The 21,564-nt window shown below is 48.5% G+C and overlaps 1 protein-coding gene across 1 annotated transcript in view; it reads left to right on the top strand.

Moving 5' to 3' along the window:
- The first annotated feature begins 1,350 nt into the window (after nucleotides 1–1,350).
- Nucleotides 1,351–21,564, top strand: part of SORL1 (sortilin related receptor 1) — a 139,803-nt gene continuing 119,589 nt past the window's right edge. The window contains exons 1-2 of the mRNA XM_066365308.1: nucleotides 1,351–1,888; nucleotides 19,343–19,459. Of these exons, the coding sequence (XP_066221405.1) occupies nucleotides 1,613–1,888; nucleotides 19,343–19,459 (393 nt within the window). The 5' untranslated portion in view covers nucleotides 1,351–1,612. The remainder of the gene's footprint in view (nucleotides 1,889–19,342; nucleotides 19,460–21,564) is intronic.

Here is a 21,564-nt window from a genome sequence, read left to right as displayed (position 1 = left end):
CCCTGACATGGGGGTGCAGGTGTCTTTGCTGCCAGTCTCCGGAGGCTGCAGGGTGGTCCACTCTTGGTAAGGTGATACTGATGAACAGTGCTGGTCCATGTGGGGAGGAGCAGGTGGTTCAGTGGTTTTCCCAGAGGATAAGCAATTTGCCTGGTAGAACTGGGTGGTTCTGAGATTATGCTGAAATGGACAGAAAAACTGGACAAATGCAGGGCTGGGAGGAGGTGAGGACTGTGGAACCCAAGGCCAGGTCCCCAGCAAATCTGGCATGGGGTCAGTGAGAGTGGCAGAATGCTGGATATAGGAGGGGAGGAAGGGCTGTCCCTCCTTTGACAGGCTGTCACCTGTGGTGCTAGGTAGGCGAAAGCAGCTCTGCTCAGCTAACTGGAGGACACTAGAGAGAGAAGGGGTTGGAATCAAGCTACTGCAGTTTATCGAGTAGGAGGAGCATTTTGGCAGAACAGAACTGACCATGCCCTCATGCTCGAAACCAAGGGCTTGTATACGACTACAGAAGTCTTCTCTCCTTCAGCCCAGCTCCCTCTTTCTTTAGTCTTATTAATACCCAGGGTCCAAGTCCAGAGCACAACGAGACACAAAATGAAACAGAGGAGACCACAGTGGCTAGGCCTTAGTTGCCCCCACAACCCGCAGAAAATGTTTACCTTGACTGTGCCTCAGCAGTTCTAACCCCAGAGGATTTATCTCCTGTGGTTCAGAGGATCTGGACCTTCAAGCTGAATTTAGGGTTAAAGTGTGTCCTTCCCACTCTTTGGGTATCTGCTCCCGTCCTGCCTCCAGCGGCAAGCTTTCTACCCTTGGAGAGAGGACTTGCAGCGCTGTTGGCTGAGGGCGGAAGGGACTAGCCTATGAATGCGCCCATTTGCCACCCAGGTTAAGTGGTCTGAGAGGGCTCATCCTGGAGGCATCCCAAGTAAACCACTGCGCAGGGGTCTTGTGTGTGGCTGTGGCCACTTCAAGTACATTTTGAGGCCCAGAATAGTTGACACTGAGTTTCACAACGGGAGCGGCTTTATCTGGATCCTCCTGTGCCCTCTGTGTTCTGCGAGCTCATTTTCATTGGCCATGGCTCTCACTGGGCAATGGGGATGCGACAGGGGGCGGAGGCGGTGGTCGGCTGGCGGAACAGGGGCTGGGCAATCGGAAAGGAGACTGGCCACGGTTCAGGACGACCTCGACACGACCCGACATTGGTGGCAAATAAACCTAGAGAAGTACAACTCTCGATTGCTGCAGGGTGTAGGACCAGGTGTGCCCGCCGCGGGGAAGGGGACGCATCCCCGCGAGCGCTTATGCCTTGACTTCCCCATCCCTCCGCAGGGGAGGGGCCGGAGTCACCACCGAGGCTGCGGAGCGGAGAAAGTGAGCGAAGGGGACGCGGCTGCGGGCCTCACACGTGACGGCGCCGCGCCAAGCGGAGCGGGCCCCGGGGGCGGCGGCGGCGGCGGCAGAGGCAGCGGCGGCGGTGGCAGCGGGCGACCGGGAGGGAGGGGCGCCGGCAGCCTGGAAACTCCGGCCCCGCGGCTCTCCGGCCTCGCGCTGCACATTCTCTCCTGGCGGCGGCGCCACCTGCTGTAACGTTCGCCCGAACATGGCGACACCGAGCAGCAGGAGGGAGCCGCGACTCCCCTTGCTATTCACCCTGGTCGCGCTGTTGCCGCCCGGGGCTCTGTGCGAGCTGTGGACGCAGACGCTGCACGGCGGCCGCGCGCCTTTGCCCCAGGACCGGGGCTTCCTCGTGGTGCAGGGCGACCTGCGCGAGCTGCCGCCGTGGGCGCGCGAGGACACCCGGGGGACGGACGAGAAGCCGCTCCGGAGGAGACGGAGCGCCGCTCTGCAGCCCGAGCCCATCAAGGTGTACGGACAGGTGAGCACTTCGCAACCCGCCTTCCAGCCTTTTCCTCTCCCTGCAGCTCCTCACCCCCGCATCCATCCTTTGCAGGAGACTTCCAGGTGCAGGCACCGCTGGGGACTTCCTGGCTTGCATTTGTTTTTATCCCCCAACATGAGCACAACCGCCCGCAGTTGAATTAGATCCATCTTTCCTTCTTCCTGTCGATTTTAGCAAATCTGGTCCAGGTAACTAGCGGGGTGTAGTGCATAATCTCCCAGGGTGAGTGCTGACCCCTGTAGTTTAGGATAAGTACAGGAGTATAGGATAGGGGCAGCTTCATGTTACATGTAGATTAAAAAAAAAGGGGGGCCTTCTTTAGTCTATCAGTGGTGGGCAGTGAAGGTGAGCACCCTGCAGCTGACACGGAACAGTAAGATGAGGGGCTTTCCACATTTAACCTTTTTTTTACCACAGTTAAGCAAACCAAGAAAGCTTGACATCTCGATATAGTTAAGAGGATTGTGTGTGCGTGTGTGTGTGTGTGTGTGTGTAGGGCTGAATTTTGTGTGTGCATGTATGTGTGTGTGTATAAGTTTCTAATCTATTCCACCTCTTCTTGAAGATATTTTATTTTGGATAGGAATATCCCTCATGAGTTGCAAGACTACAGGAATTTGTTGGCCATTATTCTGTGATATATTTATATACAGGCAATGGGTTAATTAGATCGTGAATAACACGAATTTCACTTTTATGGCCAGACTTACTGCTGGGAATTGCAAACCAAGTTTGTGGGTTAGTATCAGCATTGGCAAAATTAATTTGTGTTATTGCTTCGGCTGACTCCTAGGCCTGCGGTTAAGATTGACATCCTCAAAGCTAGAAGGCCGGAGGGGGAGAAAAAGTGGGACCAGTGAAGGTGGTCAATTGCACAATTTATACAGTCCAAGTGTTTCCTTTTAAAATAGGAATTAAAAGGTTAGTCTGAGTTTTGCCTCTCTTCAGTGAGTTTTCTTTACCCATTTCTTTAGGAAATACAATAGATTAACATTCAACCCTTGAAGCAAGGGAGAATCTTATAAACCATCTTTCCCTGTTGTGTCATTTTGTTGATGGAGAAACCAAAGCTGGGAAGGTGAAATGACTAGCCCAAGGTCACATGGGGCAGGGTGCCTGCTCTTCAATATTTTGATCTGCATTTTCCATTGTCTCAGTGACTTTTGGGTGATCAAACAGATACCCTGCCTTTATACAATACTTCTTAAATAGCTCCTTTTAATTTTTAAAAAGATTTTATTTATTGATTTCATCGAGAGAGGAAGAAGAGGAGAGAGAGAGAGAGAGAGAGAGAGAGGAACATCGATTTGTTTCTGCATGTACCCTGACCGGGGATTGAACTGGCAACCTCAGTCCTTTGGGACGATGAGCTAACTAACTGAGCTATCCATCATCCAGGGCTTAAATAGCTCCTCTTAACTCATATATGTGCATGGCTATAAAGGGGGGAGGAATGGTGGCGAGTGGGTGGGGGAGCATTTGACGTCCATCTACCAACAGCCCCTGGGACCAGTGTGTGCTAGTGGGCACGAACCTGTTGGTGGGCATGGGTTGCAGGGCCTGCCTGCTCCATTCTGTCTATTCCTTGGCACAGACACCTCAGGTCCTTGTTCCCCTCTTCGTGTCCATCTGAAACTTTTGTGTTGTTGAAGTCAGCAAGGTCCTTGCTCTCAACAGAGATGCCAGCATCCTGATGGACAGGGAGGGAGGAAGAGAGGCATCCTCATTCTTCAAGTCATCTTGGGCAGCCTAGCTCTGCTGTGGGCTCAAATCAGCTCTCTGGGGGAGCTTGGGGGGGGGGGGCTGGAGTGGGGCCGGGTGAGAGACAGTCCCTCCTAGGGCTCAGGTCTTCTGCAGCTATAATTTTGGCTGAGGTAAGAGCTTTCTGGTCTCAAAAATAGGCACACAGGTGCCATTTCTTCCTTGGGTTTCGTTTGTGAAAGCTCCCTGGGGCAAGTTCAAGATGAACGGTGTTCTCATTGGGAATGACTTTAAAACCCTAGGCATTTATAGTCCTCAACCAGCCAGACTGAGTTCGGTTGAAGGATGGAGACTTAGCAGTCCAGCGTACAATGAGGAATTCCTACCCAACCTGAGGATGCAGGGAATGTTTTATTGATTTATTTTTCTCTTAGGCTGCCTTTCTATGCCATTGTTCTCTGATGGCTTGAGCTTAATAAAAGTGGGATTAATTTGAATCTTTTAAGGATTTGAGTTAGGTGGAAGGAAGAACTTCCTGGTACTGGGCTTTCAGTTGTGAGGACTGTCTGGTGCAGACCCTTTAGATGGCGAGCCCAGGAATCAGTGACCGAAGGGCCTGGGCCTACCCCTCTTGGAGCTCTGGAGTCATTCCCATCTATTTGGAATGACCTTTCTAGCAAGAGTGGCCTGTTTCCCCCGGGACAGACTTGATTTATAAGTTGTCCCTGACGGTTATAAGAAGTGCTGCCTTTACTCTTACAAGTGTCAGGGTGCGGACTGTAAATTATATGGCCGTCCTGCTTCTAGCTGTCATCCAAGCTCCACCTTATACTCCCTCCCTTTAACTATTTTCAATCTATGGAACTTCAGCGTTTTTCCATAGTGTTGCTTGAATTGAATGTGGTTCTGCACAGAGATGAGGTGCAGATGGGAGCAGGGAATATTTCGTTCCTGCACTCAGAAAGCTTAAGAGTTTAAGAGGGAGATAACAGCGGATGCAAATGTAGGCACCTGACTGTACCAGACAGGAATAAGTAAACATGGATGCAATAAACCCTTCACAGCTCTGCAGAGGGATGTCAGAGGCTTGCATGATACAGGAGGGCATGCGAGATGGAGTGATGCGGGGTCAGTGGGCTCCAGTACTTTGCAGCTTCTTGCCCTCTGACCTCTGAGTGTGGTTGAGGATGCCTGACAGCACAGATTAAGGCCTGGAAGCTGTCTGAACCCAGAAACCCTGGGGGTGATGTTGAGGCCACCAGCTTCAGGGGGAGGAGCAAGGAGGGCTGTTGCAGGGATAATCTGCATCTAGGAGAGAGCCCTGTGCGTAGTCCTTTTTGTCTGGCTCTGCTAACCTGTAGAGCTGAGCCCCTTCTTGTAAAGGCCAAGTCCAAGAACGAGGATTCTGTGATTCCAGCCACACTGGATTCTTTCAGAATTTTCTGTCACCTCCATGGCTCTGCCGTCCTGCCTGCTTTTTCCTCTGCCTGACCCAATCTTCCCCTGTTACATTCTTTATCATCCAAGGAATACTGAGGTGTATCCCAGGCTCTAGTGGGAAGAGCTCTTTTGAGCTCAGATATGGCATTTCCTGCCTTGTTTTACACCTGTTTTAACTGTCTTACCTGGTTTGCTCCTTGAGGGCTTGGATCAAATCTTTCTCTTCTCTGTATCCTGGCATTTAGAAGGCCCTTCAGGAATATTTGTGGACCTTCTACATCCCTGGACGGTAGGAGGCACACCCAGGTTATAGAAAAGGTATTTTTAAGGAGGGCTCTGTGGAGCGTGAAAGTGAGCTGGTCCATGGGTGCGAGCATGGTGGAGAGTGGAGCCCCGATTTTCCTCCGCTGTCCTGGGGGCTATTTTGAACGATGAGCTGGAATTCTGCTCTACAGCAGATTCTCTTTCAGGGTTTGCATAGTATTGCTTGTGTATTGTTTTGGGGAAAAATCCTTTGGAAGGAAGTGCAAAGCCTAACAGGATTTACAGGTTTCTTTTCCTTCCAATGAGCTCTCTCTTTCTAACTCCTGCTTTTTAGAGGCCAGGGAGTATTCAGTGTCCTGATTTGAGACTGAAAATCAAGTGTCTGTTACAGAACAAGGTCCTGGGACAAAGAGCCTCCTTTGGGGGTGGCATGCTGCTCAGCTTTAGATCTATTTGCAGTAGATTCTTGTATGATACACTTGCCTGGGAAAGAATTCGTTGGTTGGTTCTGAAGTTAGGATGTTTGACCTGTGTGCTTCCAAAAGATGAGAAGGCAAAGCATTTACTGTTTCAAGTCGGCTTCTAAGTAGGTGAGGGGTTGCTTGGCATGTTGGGTTGGCTTGATAAGGGATGTGACCTTGAAAAACTTCCTGGTACCACTTGGCATCTCTTATTATTATTGCGTAGGGCTCAGCCTCTAGCCACTATTTTAGCTCATTAATAGCTTTGCGTGCCTTGCAGCATGGGGGGTGGAGGCCTTATGAGGGGAAAGAATGGGAGAAAGAGGGGACAGGGATAGGAGCGAGGTGCTGAGAATTAAAGGGATGAAATGGAAAGCCATTGTGGAGAGCAGCTCCCTAGTGACTTAGAACCCAGGTTTGGAGAACATCAGAATACTATAGAGATCATGGATTTTAATTTGTGTTCTTTTCAAGAATGTTTTCTTTATAGTCTGTGAAATGAAGTTCATGGTGTGGTAAATAAATTGCCTTGAGACCTGAGATCCAGGGAGCAGAGCCTAATAGCAGCTGACATCCTGAAGCAAAGGATGGATGCTGTTGGAACATTTCATTGTCGTATTTTGGTCTGCTTCTCCTTAGAGATGACAGCCATTTTTGTACCGTCATTGCTTTATCCCAGGGTTAGATCGATGGAGCCAGCCTTGCATGGTCCACACAGGAACATTCTAATACTCTGAACAGGTAATCCAAAAAACAACCTCTTTGCCTTTGCTATGTATTTATTTAGTCCCCCCCCCCCCAAATTCAGTTTTCTTTCTAATTCAATTTTGCTTAGGGAAATATGGAAATGAGTTTGCATTTTTGAGCAACTGAGATGTGAAATGGTTGGCATGAACAAAAACTAGTTTGGAGTTAAGAATTTTTGAAAGTCAGATACAGGTAATCAACTGCATCAACATATATTAAAGCTAAGGTATTCCATTGACCTTTTCTGAATTTTTTAAAAATGAAAAATTTTTTAGATTCAGTTTTGGGAACTAAAGGAGAGCTGACGGCATTTTGGTTTGAATATTCGGGGATTAGTATTTTTCCAGAACTGGTCTGGGCTGCAGGGCTCAGGCATTGCCTTGTTGGTGGGCCCAGGGCATTTCTGATGTGTTGTCCAGGTACGCCAGGATGGCCGTTGGTGCACGGCTTATTCAGTCCAGCCACGTAGATGCAGAAATCAATTTCCCTCCCTTTAAAATGAGCCACAGTTAATTTCGACCTAATTTACTGGTTTATCGAGCTGTGAACCCAGGGCCCTCAATGAGGTGGCATGGGCAGCCTTCTGGTATTGAGGGGGCCGATGATGCTTTCAATCACAGAAAGTAGGTCAGACTGCTGGTCAAGGTCAAGACTGGGCTTTTACTCTATGTTATTGGGAAACCCTCATTTAAAAAATTTTTTTTTAAATTATTTTAAATTTATTGACTTTAGAGAGAGAGGAAGGCGGAGAGAGAAAGTGACAGGAACATCAGTCTGTTCCTCTATGTGCCCTGACCAGAGACTGAACTGGCAACCTCCATGCTTCGGGATAATGCTCAAACCAACTGAGGCATCTGCTCAGGGCTTTTTTTTCCTTTTTCTTTTTTTTTTTTTTTTACAGAGATAGAGAGAGAGTCAGAAAGAGGGATAGATAGGGACAGACAGGAATGGAGAGAGATGAGAAGCATCAATCATCAGTTTTTCGTTGCGACACCTTAGTTGTTCACAACTAATCACAATGTGATTGCTTTCTCATATGTGCCTTGACCGCAGGCCTTCAGCAGACCAAGTAAACCCTTGCTCGAGCCAGCGACCTTGGGTCCAAGCTGGTGAGCTTTGCTGAAACCAGATAAGCCTGTGCTCAAACTGGCGACCTCAGGGTCTTGAACCTGGGTCTTCCGCATCCCAGTCCGACGCTCTATCCACTGCACCACCGCCTGGTCAGGCTGCTCAGGGTTTTTTTGAAACTACTTTTTTCTTCTGCATGCGCCCTGACCAGTATCCACCCAGCAACCCTTGTCTGGGGCCGATGCTCTGCCCATCTGGGGCCATGCTCACAACTAAGCTATTTTTAGCACTTGAGGCAGATGTTCCACAGATCCATCCTCAGTGCCTGGTGCTGATGTGCTCAATTGCCAGGCTGAGGGAGGGGAGGAGTGAGAGAGAGAGAGAAAAGGGAGAGGAAGAAGGGTGAAGAAGCAGTTGTTCACTTCTCCTGTGCACCCTGACCGGGAATCAAACCTGGAAAATCCACATGCTGAGCCAACACTCTACCACTGAACCGACCGGTCCAGGCCTGTAAAATTTTAACATAAGGAATGCCACGTGCACTTTGGGGTGGGTTTCGTAGAAACAGGACTTCATATAACAATCACAACTGCGATAATAAGTTCGAAAAAATCACCACATTCTGTTATCTATGGGCTAACTGTTAATAATGACAGTAACATCCGTGATCACATCACTGCTACCAGCCAGGCACTGGAAGATCCTATCTTTCTGGCCTCGTGACAGATCTTCTGCTACCGTGCTCTGTGATGGGCCTGTCTGCGGTGATGGGAATATTCCGTCCTCGTACTGTCCACTGTGTCTACTAACAATGCATGGCAGTGGAGCACTTGCACTGTGGCTGGGATGACTGTATAATTGAATTAATTTTATTTCATTTAATCTTAATCAAGTTACGCTTAAGTTTAAAGAGCCAGGCATCACCGTTGTCTAGGGTACTGGACTGCGTAGCTTGCATAGGCTGTGGGAGGTGTCCCTTTTCCCACTGGTGGGCAATCTCTGTTTCCGAGGGGAGGAGCTGTAGTTTCAGGGAAGGCCTGCATTTGTTTCCACCACAAACAGGGGAGGGAATCAAGAGTCAAAGGCTGTAGTCTACACCCCAGGTTTTGGGGGCTGCTGACTGCCAAGCTACGTGGTGGAAGTCAGTGGTCTTTCTTTCCCGGGTAGGAACGCATTCAGGATGGTGTATACCGTGGATGGTATACATCGTGCAGTGTGCGTTCCCGGAGGTCCTGTGCACAGTGCTTCCTTCCATCAGTGACCTGGGCGAGGCAGGCTGACCTCAGTACCTTCTCCTCTGACGTGGTCTTGCATGAACAGCCCCCTTGCACACACTTTGCTGAGCTGGTGTGCAGAACCTGCCGGCCTCTGGAGCAGTGGGAGAGGTAAACAGCGCTTTAACAGCGGGGCCGCCTCCCCACCCCTGCCCCAGCTTCCTGTGCTCTTGCCTCACCTCCATGTAGCCGGGTCTGCCTTTCGTCTCTGCAGCCCCGCAGGCTGGCATGAAGACAAACAGCCCTGGCGTGTGGTCTCCATCACTGTGTGTGACCCCCCTCCCGGCCCGCCCTGTGACTTAGCATGCCATTGCTGTGGCGGCTGCTGCTGCAGGCTCTTCGCGAGGAAAATTGGGACCCTTCACGATGATTTATCTCCAGTCCCTTGAATTAGATTAAAAACACAGCGATGAATTCTCAGAAAGGCAGGCTGATATGATTATATTCCAGATCTGAGGGGCAAACAAGAGCAATAAAAAGATGTACGCATATCAAATGCCATTCCTGCTGTGTAAGGGCCAAAATGCTGTGGATGGTCCCTCTCCGTTGTTTTTAAAATGAAGAAAAGTAACTAACATTGCTTCTTTTATTTAGAAAAGGGACTGGTCTATTAAGTGGAAACCCACTTCTCCCAAATAACTGCAGATCAGAGAGGGGAAGATGGCTCGGGTGATTCTTACATGAAATAAATGTGGATTTGAGCTAATAAGTGGGTCCTGAATTGGGTGGGGTTTTCTATGCTACTGAGGTGGGATCCATTCTCCATTGCTGGGCTGCAGAGCTGAGTGGTGACATGGGGACATTTTTAACTCTTAGGAAACCTCTGTACTCAGAAAAAAAAATTGGGAAAAGCGTGAATGACCCGATTGAGATGGAGGACTAAGGTTAAAAGCAACCTTGGGAGAAAGACTAGTTTAGGGACGGACTATCACTGGGGAGACTCAGATGGGTGCCATGAGCTGAGCCCTATGTGAGGCAGGACCCCAGATGGATAAGGAATCCCTTTCTCTATTAGCCCAGAGGATACATGCAAGACAATTCCATCAGGTCTGCCCTTGGGACCTGGTAAGAAAGGCTTGTGCTGGCTACCCAACAATCTCAGAAGTGGACCGTGCTGATGGCAGGGTGTGGGGACGGAGTGGAGGTGGGTGGGTGACCCGTGAAAACTTTGGGAGTGTTTGAAAGAGACTTGAAATGTTTTCAAGCCATGCTCAATTAATTGAGTAACACGAGACTCTACCTGTGACTTATTACCTCATCTGTATACATTTAGTTCCCGGAAGTTCTCTCACTGAGTGGTTAAAAAAAAAAAAAGTCCTGGAGTTAACTGGGCACGTGGTTTGCTGAATGTGTCAAGGTGTGCTGCCGCTGGTGGCGAGGGGTTGGGACAGGAATAAGGCCTGAATCTTGAGAGGGGAGATATTAAGGGGTGGATGTTGGAGAGTTGGACAGAGGTGAAAGGGTTACCAACCCAGGGTTGTGGGAGTTCAGCTAGGAGATAAGAGAGCAGAAGCGTGTCCTAGGGTTTAAAAGTGGTCCCCAACCTTTTTTGGGCCATGGACCGGTTTAATGTCAGAAAATATTTTCACGGACCAGCCTTTAGGGTGGGACGGATAAATGTATCACGTGACCGAGACAAGCATCAAGAGTGAGTCTTAGACGGATGTAACAGAGGGAATCTGGTCATTTTTTAAAAATAAAACATCATTCAGACTTAAATATAAATAAAATGGAAATAATGTAAGTTATTTTTCTTTCTCTGCAGACCGGTACCAAATGGCCCATGGACCGGTACTGGTCCAGGGCCCGGGGGTTGGGGACCACTGCCCTAGGGGATTCTTCAGGGTGCCTTGCCCACCCTGGGAGGTCTGGAGCATCCATGTTACTGGCTCCTTGTTGGGTTTGTTGTGCTCTCTCTCCATTAACTTCCCTCACAGTCGGTAAAGAAGTCACTGGGAAGGTAAGGTCTTGAGACCTTCAGTTCCAGGATGTCATGTTTAAATGCTTCCCTTTGGCGCAAGGAAAAGGCGAGACACGGGTGATACCCTGCGCTGGGACCTTGGGAACTGGAGGTGGGTTTTCTGCTGGTTCCTGAACTCAGCTGTGGCGTGACAGGAAGACTGCCCAAGTACTACTGCCCTTGGCCGCGAGTTTTGCGATGTTTCATCATTCCATACTGTCATCGTGTGCCCTTAGGGCTCCGTGTTCCAACCCCGGTGGTGCTATGTTAATTTTTTACGTAGAAACCGGTTCATGAGAATGACTTATTTTGATATAAAGGCTACACCAGTAACAAAAGAAAATGATGTTTTAGCATTTTGAAGTTTATGAAATGTATTTATGGATGACATCACATTAGATTCTTATAGCAGTCCGATACAGTCGGCAAGGTAAGAGTTATTATTACTCTCATATCACACATGAGTGTCTGGAGGCTCAGAAAGGCGAAGTGATGTAGCCAAGTTACGCAACTAGTAAAACGCAGGGGCCGAGCCTCAGAGCCAAGTCTGATTTACTGTGGCACGTTCGCTCTCGTAAATACTCTGGTGCAAGCTTCCCCTGTAGCCAGGGAGCTACAGCCTTTTTTATTTTTCTTTCTTTTTTTTTTTTTTACTGCAATCTCTCTTTTCTCCCCTTGGCTCTCCTGGCTCCACTCATTTTCTTTTCACTTTTCAGATGTGACAAGTCCCGCGTCCCTCCTTGTTCCTGGCTTTTGCTCTGCCCTTGCTGTAGGTCTCTCCTCAGTGCAGCCGCACTCTGGTCCCCACCCCTGGAAGTCTGCTGTTTTCCTAATTCCTAGCTTGTAGTCTGGTGTATAAGTGTTCAATAAATATTTATTGAGTGAAGGAGGTGGGGAAGTTGCAGAGCCCCAGAGGAGAGTCCGGGAGAAGAGATGTGGAACCGCCCTGAAGAGCTCACAGAATTGGCTTTGGGTTCATAGTTCACTTCATCTGTAAAAGGTGGAAGATGGTTTAGATGGTCCCTGACATTCCTCTGACCCTGATCTCTTCCTATTTTTCTTACTTGCCAGCTGGTAAATTAATGGCAGATTCATTTCATGACAAAGAGATTTTTCACCAGTTCTTTTGAATAGGGAGTGAAGGATGACAGATCCTTGCGCAGGAAGGAGAGGGGTTTACCTGGAGGCTCTGGCCCCTGGAGGTCAGTGGTGAATAGGTTCTGCTTGCCAGAGATCAGTAAGAATGATAAGTCTCTCAGAACTAACATTGTAAGTCAGTGAAAATAAGGTCATCACTGTTTTGGTAAAAAGAAAGGAGAAGTTACACACACACACACACACACACACACAGTTGCTAAAAAGAACTCATGATTCTAGTTAAGAATCACTCATGATTCTGTGAAATGCTGGGGTTTTTTTTTTAAGCCCAAGGTTATTCTTCCTCATCAGTAAGATGGGCAGCCTGACTTGATCAGCAGAGTAGTTGATGAGTTCTGTGGTCAGAGCACAAAATTGGGCAGTGAGTGCAGGTTTCATGAGCAGCGCCCCGTGCAGGGAGTTCTGAAACCAGACATCAGCCCTGCTGAGGTGGCGAGCCCGGGGAGGATAATGGGCTTACTAAATACAGTGGGAACGCAGTCTTGAAAGGGGACTCGGAGGGGAGATTTGCATACCTAGCATTTAGATCACGCAAACGGATGGTTTGGAGAAAACCTTGTTATTCTTGGACCTCAGGAATCTGTCTTTGGTTTCCCTGGGCCAGTCCCACAGTTCAAGGGACTGAGCAGCTGCCTCTGTCCTCGCAGTTGAAGGACAGGATATTTGTTTTCTACTTCACTGTAGAATTTTAAAAATGCTCCTTTGTATTTCACAGCTAGTGAGGTAAAGCAGTGAACCAGGCCACCTCATTGTTCTCCGGGGCCGTGTTCTGGAAAGAAGCTGTGTGGAAGGGTGGGGACTGGAGTCTGTGGGTATTGAGGACATCCTGATCTTTGGGTTCGACCAATCTGTAAGAGGCAATGACAGAAGAAATGAATAGAGATGATCTGTGACCCATTCCATGAAGGGCCATTATTCTCCTTAATAAGCCTCAAGGACTATACTGTGGTTTTAGTGTAAATTTCTTATTCCCAGTCCGATTTGCAGCACTGATTTCCCCCCAGAAGGACTCTGTGTACTCGACAGGTAGGAGCGATGCGGGAGCCCCAGTGGGTGCCTGGCATCGGGTAGGCCTCAGTGCATAATAAGTGAGCCTTCATACAATAAGCACTTGTCTGCCCTGTTAGTTACAGCAACCCTGAGCTTGGGGCTTGGGTGGCAGCTGATTCTTTCCCTCTCTCTGCCTCGTTCCCCTCACCCTGAAAAGAGAGAATCCGTTCACCCCTTGGGAAGGCCGGGCTGCTGGCGCACTGAGAGCCGGCGGGGTGGGGTGGACGTGGGTCAGCATGGGGTTGGTGATGATGTTGGGAGTGGGAAGTGCAGGCTGTCTCCCGGCCTGAGGCTGTTTCTCCAGCCGGGGACCGGGAATCCACCAGAGGCTGCTGCTCTGCAGATGGCACTGAAGGATGGCTTGGGCCGGAACCGCTCCTCGGCTGGCCTTCTCTATGACTCATTCTACAATAGCTGCACATTTGGGTCGGGTGAAGACTCCAAATGAGATGAAAGAAGCAGTTCTTAAGAGTGGGAGTTCGGAGGTATTGGGTCAGCACTTGAGAAGTATAATGTTCTTTCTAGGTCATAAACAGCCTTTTTTTTTTTTTTTTTTTTAAAAATTGAGTTGAATTTCACATAACGTAATCATTTTAAAGTGCCCAATTCAGTAGCATTTAGTACATTCATGGTGTTGTGCAACCACCACCTCTGTCTAGTTGTAAACCATTGCATCACTCCACAATAAAATCCCTCTCCCATTGATGTTCTTACTCCCCCCAGCACCTGGCAACCAGTGGATGCATTCTGTCTCTATGGACTGATCTGTTCTGCACATTTCATGTAAATGGTACCATAAAATACGGACAACTTTTATGCCTGGCTCATTTCAACAGTGTAGTGTTTCTGAGGTTTCCCATGTCAGTAGATCACAGAGTTTTAACAATGATCCTAAATACCCAAAGACAACTGCCCCCCCAAAGAATGAGTATTCTAACCACTGTCATTGAAGTTACAGGTCTTGCCGTAGGAAGGGGAATAGACGAGATCTGTTGCTCCTCAAATAAACTATTAGAGACACAGAGTGAGTGTCTTTGAAAAATACTGATTCCTGGGCTGTAGTCAGTCAAAGGGATTCGGAGTCAGTAGGTCTGGGATGATCCTGTCAGCCATATTTGGGACCCCCTGGATCAGGTGACCGCTGGGGCTTTATCTTGACTCTTAAGCACCTACCTGTGAGCCTAAGAGAGGCCCGAAGCCTCTCCCAGATGCTGGTGGTTATTTACCATGTTGTTTCTGTGCCCAGAACTTTCTAGGGCATGTGATTTTTCTGTTTGCCTTCTGCGGGGAGGCCCTGGGTCCCCTCCCTGCTGCCTTTGTAGCTCCAGTTAATTGTGTCTCGTTTATCAAGCTCCAGCAACGCCCTGTGAGCTAGGGATTGGAGAGGGAAGGTTGTTCATGCCTTGGGGTTGTGGTTATAACTGACTGCAGATCAAGGTTATGTTTCTGGAAAAGTCACCCTCCCAGACCCTGTGTGTGCCCACCCCATCTGTTTCTGGGGCCCTGGCGAGCAAGGCTGAAGACAGAGATCTGGAAGCCTGCAGCTGCTGATGGGGAGGGCGCGGGACGGAAGGCTAGGGGAGAGCCCTGGGGATGGGCCAGGCGTCCACAGACCTGAAACCACCCAGGAAGTGTGGAGATCCGTCAAAGTTCTACAGGTGTTCTTGACTGCTGGTGGCTGCCCTGGGCCTCTGGTTTCCTGGTCACTGTCAATGGAGGGCCAGCTTTCTCTTTGGCATGGGGGCGAGACTGGAGACAGGGGAGATGGAGAGGAGGAGGGTGAGGCCAGAGAACAGATGCATTTCTTTGCCTTAATAAAATTGCCAGCCTATTGGCCTGCCTGCTGGCTCCCCTCTCCTCCTTGTTCCAGGGTGTGTGGATTCCTGTGACTGACTCTGGGCTTGCGCTCTGGGGGGATGGGCACCTGTGCCACCTTGAGGATTAGCCGTGACTCAGCCAGAGCCTGTGGTGGCTCACCAGGGAGTTACTCCCACGGGGCGTTTGCTGACCTCTTGCCAAGTGGACGAGCTCAGCTGTTTGTTACCTGGTGGCCCTCAGACAAGCCATTTCTTGCCAGGGATTTTTTTTTCTCTCCCCACTGGGCTGCCCTTTTACAGTCTGTGTTAGGAGTACAAGAAACATCTAATAAAATAAAATAGTGATTTTTTTTTTTAAAGGTGTTTCACCAAGCTCATCTTCTAGGCCAGGGGTCGGCAAACTGCAGCTCGCGAGCCACATGCGCGGTTTGTCAACCATTGTCTAGGCCAAGGGTCCCCAAACTTTTTACACAGGGGGCCAGTTCAATGTCCCTCAGACTGTTGTTGGACCGGACTATTAAAAAAAACTATGAACAAATCCCTATGCACACTGCACGTATCTTATTTTAAAGTAAAAAAACAAAACGGGAACAAATATTTATAAAATAAAGAACAAGTAAATTTAAATCAACAAACTGACCAGTATTTCAATGGGAACTATGGGCCTGCTTTTGGCTAATGAGATGGTCAATGTCCGGTTCTGTATTTGTCACTGCTAGCCATAACAAGTGATATGACGCACTTCCGGAGCCGTGAGGGGTGCGTCCTGTGTCACTGGAAGTAGTACTGTACGTGAGCGACGCCACGCTTTGCAGCGCCACCACATACAGTGCTCCTCTCACTGACCACCAATGAAAGAGGTGCCCCTTCCGGAAGTGTGGAAGTGCGACGGGGGCCAGATAAACGGCCTCAGGGGGCCGCATGCGGCCCGGGCTGTAGTTTGGGGACCCCTGGTAGGCTGATGTCCTTTGACCTTTGTGCTGCTCCTACACCTTCACCTCTTTTAAGGTTGGTTGAGGAGCCTTATGAATCTCATGTCCTTTCAGTAGAAAGGCTTCAACAAGTTGCGTTCAGACCTCTTTCCTGTTCTGATCACTGATGGTCAGAGAGTTATTTGACTGTTACTTGACAGAGGGACTGTTCTGAGGTGTCTCAAGTCTGGGCTTTTTATTTTATTTTATTTATTCATTTTAGAGAGGAGAGAGAGAGAGACAGAGGGGGAGAGAGAGAGAGAGAGAGAGAGAGAGAGAAAGGGGGGAGGAGCTGGAAGCATCAACTCCCATATGTGCCTTGACCAGGCAAGCCCAGGGTTTCGAACAAGCAACCTCAACATTTCCAGGTCGACACTTTATTCACTGCGCCACCACAGGTCAGGCCAAGTCTGGGCTTTTTTATCCCAGACCCCAGATGAACTTAGACGGTTGTTCTAGTTCTAAATCCTTTATTGCATTGATGTTTGCATAACTACTGTGTTTACTCCTCTCTGGGTTCTAAGGGTGAGGATGCTTTTTGGAAGGGAGAAGACTTTTAGCCCGAATCCCCAGACACCTGTGCTGGTGGCCTTCTGATCCACGGTTGCTTCCATATACTTCCCAGAAATAAGGGCTGGAGGAGAGAAGGGGGAGGGGAAGGCTGCAGTAACGTGCTAGAGGCTGGTGGCGTTTCCTTTGCATCCTTTCTCGCTGTGGCATTCTGAGTTAAATAATTTATATAGATATAAAATTATATACTGGTTTCTGGTGTACGGCTTAGTGATTAGACAATCATATCCTTTGCATAGTGTTCCTTTCAATATTTCCAGTACCCCCTGCCACCACACACAGTTATTACAATATTATTGATTATATTCCCTATGCTGTACTTTACGTCCCCTCGACTGTTTTGTAGCTACCAATCTGTGCTTCTTAGCCCCTTCACTTCCATCCTCCAGTCCCCAATGCCCCATCCCTCTCAACCACCATTTCTCTCTCTTACATATGAGTCTGTTTCAAGTTTGTTAATTTTGTTCCTTTGATTCCACACGTAAGTGAAATCATATGGTATTTGTCTTCCTCTGACTTATTTCACTAGTGTAATACCCTCTAGGTCCATCCATGCTGTAGCAGATGGTAAGACTGATTATTTTTTATGGCCGAGTAATATTCCATTGTATATATGCACCACTTCTTCTTAATCCACTTGTCCACTGGTGGGCACTTGGGTTCCTTCCATAGCATGGCTATTGTAAATAAATAATGCTGCAGTAAACATAGGGGTGCATGTATTCTTTCAAATGAGCATTTTGGATTCCTTCGGCTAAATCCCCAGAAGTGGAATTCCTGGGTTGAAAGGCTACTTATTTCTATCTTTTATTTACACTTCTCTGTTGATGTTTGCCTGGACTTATCGGAGAAGGAACATTTTGGAATTGACATATTTTCCTAAAAATCATCAAGGGTGTTTTTTTCTTTTTTAAAAGGTCTCATTTCAACTATTTTGCAAGCGTTTGGGTCAAATTAGATACAGGTGCTTAAGCCCCAAAGCAGAGGAGTTAAGGATTAGGTCCTTTGTCCCTCTGTCAGCCAAGTGTGCGGCACAGGTGGTTTTCTCCCCCCCACCCCCCACCCCCGTGATATCTGAGAGCACCACAAGAAGTGGGTGGGGAAAGTCAGGGGTGGGCTGGGGGGGTGAGAAGGAGAAGAAGGAGGAAGGCCATGGGGGAGGAGGGTTTTCTGCTGCACAGCTTTGATGGGAAAACCTGCTCAGAAGGCAGACCCACAGGGGCTTGTAGTTCCCATCAGTCTGAGGGCAGGTGGTGGTGGTGGTGGTGGTGGTGGTGGTGGTGGTGGTGGGTGGGGGGGGGATGTGCGGTCTGGAGTGTGCAGAGGCCGCTCAGAGCCCAGAGCTTCATTTCCTTCCCTACGTGCCCGACACAGTGAGGTCATAGTGACCAGGAGGATTGGCTTCTACCAGTCATTGCTCAGCAATGAGAGTTTTCGGGGCCTTTGTCTTGATTTTGCATGCTAACACCAGCTCTCTGAATTTTTATTGGTATGGTCATGGCTTTGTTCTTCACACAGAGGAGTGAAGCGTGTGGCTCCTGTGTCCTAAAGTGCTAGCCCTCGAGCTGTCATCAGCGACCGGTGAAGTAGGAAATAGGAAAAACAAAAGAGATCTGGTTCGTTTTTCATAAGCCAAACTCTCTACAAGAACTGTTGTTCATTGTTCAGAGATCGTTTGTTTTCTCAGGTTTCCGTGTCTCAATGTCCTTGAAAAAATGAGAGTGATTAGAGATGGTGGTTGTGTTGCTCAGGGGGGTTAGGAGGACAGTAGATGAGCCCCAGGAGCACAGTGGTATAAACACACCTCCTGATGGTGAGAATTTATGAGTGGTACTGATCAGCACAGGGCTCTCCGCTCCAGGAATGTGGGCTCCTTCTGTCTGTGGTTCTGCTCTCTTCTGGGACCCAGGTCTTGAATGCAACTTTTGAATAGGAAAAAAACCAGGGCTCTGGCGGGGGGTGGAGACTACTGACCACCTTCTCTCCCAGTCCACTGGCTGGACCTCAGTCCGGGGTTCACACCCGGGGAAGGAGTCTGCTGCGTCCTCAGGAAGTAGAGGAAACAGACTCAGAGAACAGATGAGTCACGCTCTTACACAGCGGCTGTTTTTGTTCTTACCTGCCGTAAAAGAAGCAGCCCACCAACCTTCTGTTGGCCTTTGCGATGTATTTTCATTTTACTGGTTTACCAAATTTACAAGCATAGGGACCACTGCAAGCCAAAATCCGAAGGCCCTTTCTCTGGAGTCCTGGAAAATATTTTCTACTCATGCTAAATATTAAAATAGATAACTAACAGTTAGTTATATTAATTTTTTTACGGTTTCCTGAGAGTTGAAACATACTGTATTCTTTTGAACACTGGGAAAAGTATGTTTGGTCCAGGGTATTAGGAAGCTATTAAGAACTGAATTTTAGAGACATTGAAGGAATCTCTCTCTTGAAAGGTCTTTGGGACTTCTTCAAAACGAACTCAATACACCTGCACCAGGATGTCTTTCTCTTCCTCTCCTTTGTTACCAGCTAGGAAAGTGTTACCCAGAGGCCAGGGAAAGCACTAGTTTGACTAGAGGTTTGAAAGTGTGTGGTCTTTCTAGCCCATGCACCTTTATGAATGAGGAAGACGTTTCAGTATTTTGGGGTACATGCCATGGAGGAAGGATGAGAGCAACCAGAGACAGATAAAGTAGGCAGCTATGCCTGTGAGAGCCGAGAATGTCATCCTGTTATATTTTAAATAGCAGAAGACTAGTGTTTCTTGGGAGAGTTCAATCGGCGGAATCTGGAGAGGGGAAAAGTAGGCCAGCCCGACCCAGTGCTCCAGATTTGAGCATCTTAGTCATTTCTGAGTGACAAAGCAGCAGAGTCCTGCTTTAGAATGTTTATGGCCATTCCTCGTCATGGGTCCTAATTTCTGCATTTGTTTTTTCTTTCTCTCTCTCTTTTTAGGTTAGCCTGAATGATTCCCACAATCAGATGGTTGTGCACTGGGCTGGAGAGAAAAGCAACGTGATTGTGGCCTTAGCCCGAGACAGCCTGGCGTTGGCGAGACCCTGGAGCAGTGATGTGAGTATTAGTGTTTCTCGGGCATTCCTCTGGGCTGCCAGCATGCCCTTCTGTCCTCCGCCAGGATTATCATTGCAGAAAACGTAGGGGGTAATTAGAGAATGGATGGGATGAATCACAGCACAGAGAAGAGAATCTAGAAGATAATAAATGCCCCTTACTTGCTGGCCACAGGGTCATACAGTCACTTGTAGGCAAATCATGTGATGTGTGGTGACTTTTGCAAAGGGACAGGGTATGAGCTGGATGGTTGTATCTGCTCAAGAAAATGGCAGAAGCGTCTTCCTGGGCAGAGCAGCGTGCCTGCCGTGGCACCTGCTAGAATCTCATTGGTCCTGCCCCATGCTCATTTCTCCTAACACCTCGCAGTTGGGTGAATTGTTGAATATGATTCGTTCCTATTCCTAACTTCCACAGCTGGCCTCCGCAACGTTTCATAGTCTACATGCTTTGAAGATATGAGACCAAGCGTCACGTACTCGAGGGCCTAGGAGAGGCCAGGTGGTAATGGGCAGGACTGAAGTCTGCAACATTCTTTATCTCTGCAAACAATAACGGGCTCTTCCATTCTTACTGCAGTACTTAGCCCTCTGGGACAGTATGTCATTTTCCCACTTTTAATAGAGGTAGATACAGGTTCAGGAAACATTCCCCTGGATCTTAATTTGAACATGGCAGTTGGAACTCGGTCTCAGTGTCTGAGAGACGCTAAGAAGTGGATAGGACTGTGGCGGACTGGAGAATACATACTCCTGAGGGGCCATTGTTTGGGGTTTCAGTTCTGGACAACGAGCTGGAAACAGGATCCAGGGTTGCCAGATCTTCTGATTTTTTGAGAGAAGTTCCAAGATCTGGATTTTTATGTGAAAACTGCTGATTCTTACAAGCTGGCAGCTGATGTGTCATTTTTACATACAAGGTGTAAGCCAAGTAAAACATCAGAGGGCCAGAGCCGGCTCTCGGGTGTCAAGTGTTCGGCCTCTGCTCCAGATTTCCCCTTGTTGGGAAGAGGAGCAGCCCCCGCCTTGGGTCAGGGTCTGACATGTGACGGGGTGAAGCTGGGAGCTCTGGCCAGAGGAAGCCTCCTGGGGAATGTGCTAGCACTGTCACCTCAGCCCAAGGACTCAGTTCTAATTCTTGAATATAGGTTTGATTTCTGTGAGGTCCTCTCTGGGTTCACTGTCTGAGTTGGATGTGCTGTGGGGTTGGTGACTATTTGAGTTGGGGATGCTACAGACGGGGAGGCTGTGGTCGTGCAGAGCTTTGGCCAGGCGGCTGCTGAGCCGTCAGTGGTGAGTGGGAAGCCACAGCGCCCGACGGCCACCTTCGGCGCAGTGGTCTAGAGCAGGGCTGTTTGGGGCAGTGACTTCAGCCTGTTTATAAATGTGACCAGGGTTTGCAAGCACAGGTGGCACGTATGAATGCCCTCTGGCCTAGGAGCATCTGTAGGCACCTGTGTGTGCTCCGCACAGTCACTGTTCAAGGGCATCCCTTTTGATCTCAGCAGATGGGTCTATGTCCTACTACTGTGTTGAGAGAATCCTCCTTAGAGTTTTGATGTGTTCAAAAATTATTTGTCCAGATAAGATCTTTTGTGAGATAGGTAAAGACCTTAACAATTGCTTTATGGTTTTGCAGGACAAACAGGAGGTTAGAGATACTGAGGGACTTGCATGAGGGTCACTTAGCGTGTCTGTGGGAGAGTTGGGGCTACTGAGAATTAAGACCCAATGTGAGGGATGTAGTGCTGCTAGGGTGACCTGTGGCCTGGGTCTCAGCACGGGCAGGCCCACACGTCGGGACCATCCTCGGTCCTGGGTGAACCAGCATGGTTGGTTGCCTTGTTATTACCAGTCTTCCCAAACCCAGTTCTTCCTCTGGCCAAATATTTGGGTGTATTTAGGAGGAACCCACTGAACATTTGCAGTAATACACTCTTCTGGAATGACGTATAGAGAAGATTAAATGGAAAGGAAATTTAATGCTTAGAGGTAATAAATAAGAACGGCAGAGACTTCCCCCCTTGCATACAAGCTACATTTAATAATTGGCAGATGGAACGGAGATGTTCTGATGTGAAAAATTAATGCAAAAATAAATCATGA

This window comes from Saccopteryx leptura, chromosome 2, assembly GCF_036850995.1.
Source record: "Saccopteryx leptura isolate mSacLep1 chromosome 2, mSacLep1_pri_phased_curated, whole genome shotgun sequence".
Classification (NCBI taxonomy): domain Eukaryota; kingdom Metazoa; phylum Chordata; class Mammalia; order Chiroptera; family Emballonuridae; genus Saccopteryx; species Saccopteryx leptura.
The sequence above is the reverse complement of the archived record's forward strand: the minus strand, read 5'-3'. Positions and strand labels throughout refer to the sequence as shown.